Below are 11,094 nucleotides of genomic sequence, written 5' to 3' on the forward strand. Positions count from 1 at the left end.
TTTTTGGTGGGAATGAGAGGAATCGGGTGAGAAAGAAAGAAAGAAGGGCGGCTGCGTCCTGATGAGATAGATAGTTCACCGAACAAGCAGAGGGTTGGAGTTGTGGGATGTGATCGGTAAGCAAAATACCCAGACCCCCACCAAAAGAGAAGCAGATATGTACCGCCCTCCGAGGCCATAGCTGTACTGAGCGAAATCCCTAACTTGCTTTAATAACCCTAAAAAAAGGAGATAGGTATTGACTGAACAGTGCTCGCCGCCGTTGGTTCCCGGTCCGGCACTCACTCCACCGGCCATGTCCTTCGCATGGTGTCATTGGTTTATTCTGAGCCACATCCAAATACTTGCAGGTGTGTATCCAACATTTTTTCTGACATGTAGGCCAGCCAAAAAGTGCGTACTCTGAATCATGAAATTCTCGTCACAGGACAAAGCCTTTGGCAACTAGTAACGGAGCCAAATGTTTGTCCCGCAGAGGAGAAGAGTCACGAAAAACAAGCGAAAAAATGTCAAATGAAATTTATACAAACTGGGTGTCAGACAATCTACAATAAAGCATTACATCAACCATGACACAGCAGATGAACCAGCTTGAATTTATCCAAACGACAAACAAGTCTTGAGATTCGTCACACACGCTAGGTAATAACAACATAACAATTCACCAAGGTTCCGATTGACTGACTATAACGATAGTACGAGCAAAGCTACTGCAGAAACGAGTACGACGACGGCCTAAAGAGCGAACAAGGCTTCTGCTACAACCAAACCATACGAATACCATGCCTCCCGAAAGGGCAGATTCAGAGGGCGCCACCAAGACGAACCGATCACCTGAACTTTGGCTTCTTCGAGGGCGGCCCTCCCTTGGAGCTACTGGGAGGCGGGCGAGACTTGTTGCCGCTGCTGCTGCCACCACGCTGCGGCAGTGGAGCATGCTTGCTGCTGCTAGGACCACGCTGCGGTGGTGCCCCAGACTTGCTGAAGGTCTTGACCTTGCGGCGCCTCCTTTCTTCCTCGCTGTCAGACTCTGCGCCATGATCCCGGTCCGCGTTGGTCGCCTCCCGCTCCAGCTCGTCCCAGGTCTTGCCCTTCTCTTCCTCAGAGTCTTCATCAGAATCCTCTTCCTCATCCTCATCTGATTCCACCAAGGACGCGCTGTCGGAGTCTTCCTCTTCTGATTCAGACTCGGGCTCAGCATCAGAAGGCTCATACCCCTGGTCTGACTCCTCTGTTTCCTCTGCCTCGGAATCACTTGCCTCCATGTTCAGGAACTCCCAGCCACCATCGTCCACAAACTTCTGGGGATCATCAATGATAGTCTTCAGGATAGGGCGCCAGTTCAGATTCAGCCTGCTCTCATAGTACTTGAGATCAGTGGTGTCAAGCCACTCCTTTATCGCGTCAAGTGAGGTTGACGGGATGGAGTCGATGCGGAGAACATCCTTCTTGAAGTCCTTGAACACGATAGCCATGTCAAAGTTCTTTGTTCCAAAGCCCACCCTCTCCAGATTAACAATCTCTATCTCACCCAGGGTCACCACCAGGAAGGGAGTCTCAATCAGCTCAACCAAACAAGTTGAAGTTGGAATGATGAAAGCTGAAGCTTTATACGGGACACCATGGAACCCGAGCTCTCTAAGAGGGATGTCAAACTCCAGATCAAGCCCCTTGAACTGTGGTTGCGACCAGTGGTCGTTAACCTTGTTGATATAGTTCTGGAACTCCATGTTGATTCTGTTCTTGCGGTCCCTCTCACGCTGCTCTTCTTCAATCTCATCAGGGTCAAGGGCTGACCTCCTGCTGCCACCAACAGTTTGAACAACATCCATCACTTCAACATAAAACTGCACATCCTTCGTCTTCTTGTTTCCAACCATGATATGATTATGCAGATGGAAATGAAGGAGAGTAATCATTTCTTTCTCTGCTGGCTGGAAGAAAGCATGTTTTATATTCCCATACATGATATCCACACGCTCATCAGCCCGTGAGGTAGAATATCTGAAACCATTAACATGGGCCTCAAGAGTTCCTGTCAGCTTTCTCCCACGGCCACCAAATGGAGGCCTTATCCAGACATCATTAAGCCTCATTTGCTTTGTTTTGTTGCTTGCCTGCTGGAGCTTCTCCTGGGTAACAAGGGTGGCCCTTTCGGCTCTCTCTGACTCCCTTGAAGCTACTTGCCTCCTCAATGTTTTGATCTGCTGGACAACTTCACTGCTATGCCGTGGATCCTTTGAGCGGAATGTAATCTCTTTCAAGTAGATCGCTCCTTGAGACTTCAGATCTTTGTCATTTGAGAATGGCATGCCAGGTACATTGAAGAAAATGCGGATAGTGCAGGTGCGGTTGTCCTGGTGGCTGGTCACACTCTTAACAGTAGAAACATGGAAAGGGACCATACTGCCATATATAGGTAAGAGAACAGCTTCATTCCTCTGATCTACTTGTATCACCAACTCTCTCGAAAAAGGTACATCATTCACATTCTTGTACGCAACAAGCTCATTTGAATTCCTAGAAGGACCACGGCCATCACCATTACCAGAACCACCCCCAGCAAGCCTTCTAGCAGTCTCTTCATTCTTTTGACGAGCAAGTTCAGCCTGGTGCTGTCTCCGGAGCTCTTCCTTGGACATCTCCTGGTTGTCTGACCGAAGTGTTGCCTTGGATGGTAGTGCTTCCACGCCATTTGGCTCAACCTTAGCCCTCTTCGGCTTCGGAACTTCCTCCTCATCTTCATTAAATGAATACGCAACATCTTTAACAGCCTTGGAGCAATTGGTCAAGATCTCTGCAGCCTTGTCATTAACTAAAGCTGTATCAGCTAATAACAAAGAGAACTGCTTTGTCTTCTCATTGTTTGTTTCTGCCTGTATATTACTCAAACCAAGGTTGACATTGAAAATCATTCCCTCTTTTATCAGACGGTCATTCTTCGCATTCAAGTTTAAGCCAGATTCTCGGAACTCAAGGCCAATTCCAGTTCCAGCTGACTTTGTTAGATTAGGAAGCAGTTCAGGGGCATTCTTCTCAAACACTGCAACTGCGGCCTTAAAAACTGCAGACATCTGATTGCCTGGTTTACATGCTGCTAAAGCAGCTTCCTGAGCTTTCAGAAGTGTCTCATACGCCTTACTCTGTGCCGGGGTAGCATCTATCAAAAATGTTCTGGCAACATTGGAACAGTAGTTACTGTACCTGGACCCAATTGCACAGATGATAATACTTGCAGGATCATAGTAGAGATAATCATCATTGCTGGAGGCACCTGGCCTAAGATCAAACTTCCCTCCACTTTGGAAGACAGGAGGGTAGCAAATATCAATATTTTCAGGCTTCAACTTCACCTTGGCCTTCAAAGGATCAAGAATAACCTTCTCTGTGTCATCCATCAATGAGGAGTGTGAGACTTTTCTCTCCTCATCAATAACCTTCTCCATGGTCGGTACCACAAAGTTTTTCATCACAGATGAAGTTAGGTAAGCAGCCTTCTTCACACATATGATCTCTGTGGCGTCTTTCACGGCAAAAAGCTCAGAAAACCCATGTGTTACATCTGCAAGTTGTACAGATCCACCAGCTAACTTTTCTGCCCATGTTTCAAGGAGCTTACCCTCAGGTGCCTCTTTTGCAATGTGACCAACAACTGGAGTGTCAGATTTCGACTGAGCAGAAACAGCACGCAGTATGTCATCCATCAGGTCAATGCCATCCCCATTCTTGCTTTTCACATGCAAGATAATATCAGAACCAACAGCCTCACTTGCAGCATCCTTGAGGGTTCCAATGAGATTTGCTTTCTTCTGGCTGCATAAGAAATGTATCTGCTTCTGCATGAAGACAATTATGGTTTCTGGAAATTCATACCCAAGCAACCAAACATCCAGAGCTGTGGATTTCAAATAACGGAGATCCTCAGAAGGAGGCGGAGTAGCAATTGCAATGGCATCAGAAGAAGCCCAAAGATCAGACTTGTTTCCGTTCCAATGGTCATAAAACACCTTAAGCCGCTTACTGAAGGTCTCTAGATTGATTGTATAGGCTCCTCCTGAGCCTGACTTTGCTTTACCATTATCTGCCATCTTTACCACGAAGCACACATTAACCAAGCCAACTGCAGGAAAATTGATGATAATTAGCTAGTGTAATCGTCTGACAAATACCAGTTTACACTATCAAAGGCAATGGATGTTCAGAAAATATTTCAAGTCCCAGTTAAATACCTCACAGAAAAAGAGGAGTGACAATCCAGGACACCAAGGCTTAATTGTTTATCACAACCTTTTATCCTGGGAACAAAGCATGTAAACTGAGTCAATTGTTCTGAATTAATACTGCAAAAACAATAAATCCAGTCTTGTATCACTCCAAACATTGCCACATTGGTTAGCATAGAAGCACTGTATGTTTTGAGATGAAGCAACACATGTATCTCCGTAATAATTTCTTACAACGTTAAACACATCAGTAATGCAGATTTAGGTCATCAAGAATGAATTGAAGTCTCATCATTAAAACAGCATAAAGCGCTACCTGGTTTATGCAACCAGGGGGGGAAACAGTCATCTTATCTGTTTAATATGAACATGATGAAATCTTTTGCCTATTTCCAAACTTAGGTCAAAGATAACCGTCCATGATATTAAGTACCCACACATGAGTAATGATGCCATACTTCAGGGAATAAACTAGCTCAAACAAACAAAGATTATTTGAATTGGCCTGTCTAAATACCACTTTACAGTATCAAGGGCAATGGATGTGCAGAAAATACTTCAAGTCCAAGACAAATACCTCACAGAAGAAGAGGAGTGATGGTCCAGAAGATCAATGCTCAATTGCTTATCACAGCCTTTTTTATCCTGAAAACATAGTGTGCAAACTGATTCAATTATTCTGAATTGATAATGTGAAAAGAAGAAATACGATCTGCAAACAAGAATTCGGGATAAAGAAACAGTCATCTAATCAGTGAAATGAACATGATGACATCTTTTGCCTATTTCCAAACAGGGGTAAAGACGACCGTCGACGATTTCAGTATCTGCACACGAGTAATGATTCCATACTACCATCACTGCTAGCACTGAAGATCCAGAGCGCTCATATAGTGCAATACAACAGTGCAAGTTCCAATAAAAAACAAAAAAAATAAAAACCAATCTGTCTAATTCAGTACTTTCCGAGAAGAACTCGGTCGAATCTAGTCCTTCAAAAGCTGTATGACCAGATAAACAATTATACGAGCGAAACTACTGCGAAAATCAAAGCGCAAAACATGTGACCAGACACGCAAATCTGATCGTACCAACACGGGCCTGTTTCCTCGAGGTTCTAGGGTTACGCCGCGACGATGCGGGCCTTGGTACGCGCAAACCCTAGCTCGAATTCCCCACAACCGAACCGCAGAAATTTCACCGTAGAACGTCAGATCCGGCCGAAGCGGGGAACGCTGGTAAGGGTACGGGTACGGGGTCGGGGTCGGGGTGGGGGAGGCGGCGGCGGACGGCGAGGCCGGGCAACCGCGGTGGGGAGGGCGAGTACGGGGCGGCGAGGAGGGAGCGGGGGGAGGGGAGCGGTACCTCGGCGATCGGCGAGGCGAGGCGCGCCGTGGGACGGGGCCGGGCGTCCGGATCTGGGCCACCGGCGAGGGCTGGGGGCCGAGGGACGGGGGGGAGGAGGGGATGGGGGCAGCGACGGGGGGGGAGAAAAAGGATTGTGGGGAGGGGGGCTGACAGCAGGATGAGGAGAGCGGCGGGAAATGGGTGCGGGAGTGCCCTAGCGCCGCGCGGGCGGGCTGCAGGCCCGTTTCCGCGGCTCTTTTTCGCGATTTTCGGATGCGGCGCCGCCCAATGCCGGTTTTCATTTTTTAATATTTTTATCACCCGGCTAGGCAAAATTTGGCCAATGGGTCGCCCCGACCTGCCCCGCGGGCCGAACGGGGCTCGGACCGGGCGTCTGTGATCACTTTGTCAATTTTAAAACTCTGTGATTTTGATTACTAGACATTATGTGAGTGTGTAGGGATGGTGTGAATGTGTGGGTGGCTTGAATAAGGGCAATGCCAATGGTATGGCACATATCGTTGTCTTCCCCTAGAGCCAACTGGCTTGGATGCCAATGTGAACCCAGTTGCTCAGATGCCATCTGAAGAGCTTGGATGTTGCAGCAAAAGGCACAGATATAGAAAGGGGAAAGAAAAGAGAGTGTGTGGTTCAAATCAAGTGCACACGAAATGGTCCGCACACAGAATACCTTGAGTTCGTCGCTCGCAGATCCTTCAGCTCGTATGTCTGTCCATGGGCTCGATCTAGTCCCAGTCCAGACCTGCCACGATCGGATTTCGATGGAAAATGGCGCGGCGGTGCTGTATTTGGGAGGAACACGGTCGTCCCCGTTCTGCGCCGGCCTTGCTCGGTTGACATGGTGCCCGGGTGGACACGATCACACAAATGGGTTCCGGCAGGAACGCAATGTACAAATCGCACATTCCTGAAGCTAGCCCAGAAGAGGGTGCGCTAAATAGATTCAGATTTAGCCACCGATAGAAAGAACACGAGGCAGAGGCGATGGATCCAGGATTTTTTTCATGCCAGAGAGCACGGGTGGTGGTTGTTAGGTAATAGAAGGAAAAAAGAAAGGAAACACAAGGCGAAAGAGGAAACATATAGTGTGGTCAGGACGTAGCGGCAATACCTTGAGTTCGCCAGACACATAGCCTTTAGCTTGTCAATCTGGCAATGGCGTTGAACTGGTTGAACGCGGGATCCAGCAGAAAACGACGCAACGGTGCTGGATTTCGGAGGAACACGGTCGTTCCAGATCTGCGCCGACTTTTCTTGGTTGAGATCGTGCCTAGGCACAGCATCACGCAGTTGGATGCCGACATAAATGAATGAGTAACAGCTTGCACCAACCATCGCACGTCCTTGAACTGCACCCAGGAAAAGCGCAAGAAATAGATCCAGATCTGGCCAACGACAAAAAAACATGAGGCAGAGGTGATGGATCCGATAATTTTTCATGTCAGAGAGCACACTTAGTAGTGGTTAGGTAATAGAAGGTAAAAAAGCGAGGAAATACAAAGCATGAAAGGAAAGATGTAGTGCGGTCCGGACGTAGCGGTAATACCTTTGAGTTCGCCAGACACATAGCCTTTAGCTCATCCATCTGGCAATGGCCTTGATCTGGTTGAACGCGAGATTCGACAGAAAACGGCGCGACAGTGCTGGATCTGGGAGGAACACGATCGTCCCCGATCTGCACCTACTTTTTTCGGCTGAGATCGTGCCCAAGCGCACCATCACGCAGTTGGATGCCGATATAAACGAAGGAGCGACAGCTTGTACCAGCCATCGCACATCCTTGAGGCGCACCCATGAAGAGAGCGCAAGATTGGATCCAGATCTGGGAACCGGTAGAAAAAACATGTGGTAGAGGCGATGGATCCGAGAATTTTTCATGCCAAAGACCACAGTTGGTGGTGGTTAGGTAATAGAAGGGGAAAAAGCAAGGAAACACAAGGCGGAAAAGGAAAGATATAGTGTGGTCCAGACGTAGCGCAAGTGTGCACGCCATGGTCGGTGCCTGCAATACCTTGAGTTCGCCTGCCACATAGCCTTTAGCTTGTCCATCTGGCAATGGCCTTGATCTCGTTGAACGCGGAATCTGGTAGAAAACGGCGCGCCGGTGCTGGATCTGGGAGGAACACTGTTGTTCCCGATCTTCATCGACTTTTTTCGGTTGAGATCATGCCCCGGCGCACCAGTACGCAGTTGGATGCCGACAGAAACGAAGGAGTGACATCATGTACCAACCATCGCACATCCTTGAAGCGCACCCAGGAAGAAAGCGCAAGAATGGATCCAGATCTGGGAACCGGTAGAAAAAACATGTGGCAAAGGCGCTGGATCCGGCAATTTTTTGTGCCAGAAAGCACTGTTAGCGGCGGCTGGGATCGTACAGGGAGATGGATAAGGAAAGGGGGTTTGGGAAAGAAGATGCGTACGAGGAAGATGGATATGGAATATTGTAGTTTGGAGAAGGAGGGGAGTATGGCCCTTCTAAGGTTGTAGTCTCGGCTTGTGTGGGGGGTATAGAATATAACATATTGCCTCGTTTTTATTCTGTCTATATGGATGCGTGGTGCCACCATAGCCCCTGCACTGGTAGCGTGGGGGGGCGACCCCTGGTCTCGTGGTGTGTTCGGGAGGTCCATCAAGGAAAGCAAGAAAAAAAGGTGGAAGGAGAAGGGGGAGGAAAAGGAGGCGAGAAATATCTGCTAAGATTTACCATTGTGCCAGTTGGTTGGACTAGGCAGCCTGTCGCTCCCTGGCAACTGGAGCAGCCACGACAGATGGAGCACCCCTTGTGGTGGATCTTGGCCAAATCGAGCGCCTCATGTAGTGGATCTCGGCCAAATCAAGCGCCCTAGCTGTCGAAGGGAGCTCCACCACGGCTAGATCGAGCACCCTAGCGGTCAGAGCGAGCTCCACCACGTCTGGATCAATCCCCAGATGGCCTAAACGGGCTCCGCGATAGATTGAATGCCCCATCGACTGGAACGGGCTCCACGACGACTGAATTGAGCCCCCGATGATTCACTACACGAGGCTTTCTTTAGTTCCTGCCACAAATAAACAGGTTAGTTTGGATACATTTGTATCCATAAATTATCAGTCATACAACTATTTCAGCAGACCACTTTTTAAGAATTAAATGAATAAGGATCCTCTAAAGCGGACACCAATAGAATTGAGAGCCTGAGCATGAGCATGATAGAGGCATCACTACTTCTACACCCCCATCACTTACAATGCCATCGCCACCACTACCTTCATCTTCATTAGTTTTAGCTTATTACCCCTTGTAGTTTAATTGGCAGCAGAATATTGTAAGATACTTAAAGTACTTTCTTTTCAACTACCTATATCTTTGTTTCTTTTTTTTTACTTCGTTGCTCATAGAAGCATGCAATATTTTATAGATGAACAGTCTCATGATCCCTCCCCTATTTCCAACCTATCAAGCATTCGAGTTATGTTCCCTCGAGGTCACCAAGAACCTTAGTTTTATTTTCAACTAGTAGAACGCCCGTGCGTTGCTACGGGCTATCATGCATATACTTTAGGAAGCATCTCTGGTCTGAACTCATAAAAGCCCACTGTGGTCCTGTGAATGTCTTCTCCAATAGGCCCTACAACGTACATAGTTGCCGTTGTGGAAATCAATGGACATCATCTTCCTCAATTATGTGTCAACCTTGCTTATAACGAACCTAAAATAGATGGAGTTAATGAACGGAAGCATCATGCAGTTGAAGCTTGATAATCAAAAAATGCATGACTACTTTGTACAAGGAGCTTTTTTACGGTACCTTATACTGCTATTGGAGAGGACCAGTATAAACCTCATCTAACCGTTGATTTCTAGGGTAGTTGAGGCCTTTTCCAAAGGGTAATTAAGTCATGATTCTGGGTCCGGTGTCAATTTACTTTCTTCTTTCTACCGCCGGTGGCAACGCCGCGTGACAGGCGTGGCTGCGTGCCGCCACCGCGTTCGTCCGGTCCTTTGGCATGACCACTGCCCTTGCCGCGGGAATCAAATTTCAATTATGCCGCTCGCCTCAACAATTTGAAACCATTATTAATTCGCATCGAACATTGGCCATCTCTATAAACAACGTTACAACTGAACTAAACTATCCAAACAACCAAATCCTTTCAGCTTTTCATCGATGCCTACGAACAAGGCATTGGATTTAGGAATCATTATGGGCGTGGGGTTGGAGATGAAGGGGCCAACGCATTCGACGCACCAGGAACCACCGGGCTAGCATCGCCTCGCCCGCAGCTACAGAGCCACCCTCCTGCTCTGGGACACATCTCGCCGGGGTAGCCCAGCCAAACCTGGGCGATCTATGGTTAGCTACCGGTGGCCGGCGCCGACTTGTCAACTTGTCGTGAGCAAATCGATCCCAATCACTACTCAGAGGGTAGAGTTAGGTCCGGCGTGGGGATCTTCTTCCGATTTTGCCCTCGTCGCCTCCAATATTGCTCACGATTTTGCCCCCCTCGATTTGTATACTGCTCACTAATTTAAGCAGTATAGGTTAATATATACCATTAGATTTAGGAGAATGAACGGCTCTTGTTCAATGGAGGGTACCTTAAAAGAGCTCTTGTACAAGAGGTTAGGTAACTATAGATTAAAACATATCAAGCTTGACCTATGCTTTTTCACTAATAATCCCCATCCTCCATAACCTATACTGACATGGTATGATTGGACAATAACATACTTATTTTCTAAATTACATAACTGAAAAGAAATCATGAACTATAGGCAAAAGAATGACGGACCAACTATTACAGATTAGGCACAACATGTGATCTTCATTGACATGCATGCTAGTACTAATCAAAAATTGTGTGTGCCTTAGGACCTACTATAGGAACGCTCATGTGCGCGCTGGCTCGTGACCGACATCTTACATACAATTCTTCTATTGAGTTTTTCATTTTGCGTTTCCATTTTCTTTTTTTCCCTGTGCAATTGGTGTGCTCTCGCCCTTCCTCTATGCAACTCTCCTATGTACTTTCTATGATGCATTTCTATGAACGCAACTCTCCTATGCAACTCTCACATGGCAATATACCTATTGCACAAAAGATGTCTTGTGTAGACAAGAATGAATGCACTTTATCGTGAATGTTTTTATTTTATTGCTGCCATGTCATGCCCATGTTTTTTTCATCGATTCTCATTTTTTTCAGTAGGAACCAAGAAAACCGGTTTCCAGAAATTCTTGGAATTTTCAAATGAATTTTGAATTCAAAATTTTTGTGTATCAATATAATATGTTTAAGCCTCTTTTTAACATAGTGATTGGCCTGTCAAAGTGGCTAGCCAAGTGTTATCTTGTGTTCACAAGGGCATACGAACTGTATTTGACATATGTCAGCCGTATAAATTCAGATTTTTCGGTGATATTTGAATTTTTCGCTGGGTAATGGAAGGGCCGGTTTTCGATCAGTTTCCGAAAATCTCGGCCAAGAAAAAACACTGGTCATGCCACCATTATCTGGA

At 47.0% G+C, this 11,094-nt stretch overlaps 1 protein-coding gene across 3 annotated transcripts; it reads right to left on the reverse strand.

Annotated features, from left to right (window-relative positions):
- Positions 1-504: 504 nt before the first annotated feature.
- On the reverse strand, positions 505-6,970 carry SPT16 (global transcription factor C). 3 transcript variants are annotated; one of them, XM_087542972.1, is made up of 4 exons: positions 6,703-6,970; positions 4,801-4,868; positions 4,230-4,295; positions 505-4,120 (listed from the first exon to the last, which is right to left on the reverse strand). In XM_087542972.1, exon 4 carries the CDS (start codon positions 4,086-4,088, stop codon positions 831-833), a length of 3,258 nt encoding a protein of 1,085 aa, XP_087399098.1. In that variant the 5' UTR covers positions 4,089-4,120; positions 4,230-4,295; positions 4,801-4,868; positions 6,703-6,970; the 3' UTR covers positions 505-830. The 3 variants fall into 3 exon arrangements, with proteins under 3 accessions (XP_087399098.1, XP_048554398.2, XP_048554399.2); XM_048698441.2 differs by lacking the exon at positions 6,703-6,970 and adding an exon at positions 5,589-5,742; XM_048698442.2 differs by lacking the exon at positions 6,703-6,970 and adding an exon at positions 5,315-5,339.
- Between the last annotated feature and the right edge of the window lie 4,124 nt (positions 6,971-11,094).

The sequence above is a fragment of the Triticum urartu genome, chromosome 2A (genome assembly GCF_056163025.1).
Source record: "Triticum urartu cultivar PI428250 chromosome 2A, HENAU_Tu73, whole genome shotgun sequence".
Lineage (NCBI taxonomy): Eukaryota > Viridiplantae > Streptophyta > Magnoliopsida > Poales > Poaceae > Triticum > Triticum urartu.

What these genes read in the sequence shown, in the direction of transcription:
- SPT16 (XM_087542972.1), bottom strand. Translation starts at nt 4,088, where the DNA reads ATGGCAGATAATGGTAAAGCAAAGTCAGGCTCAGGAGGAGCCTATACA.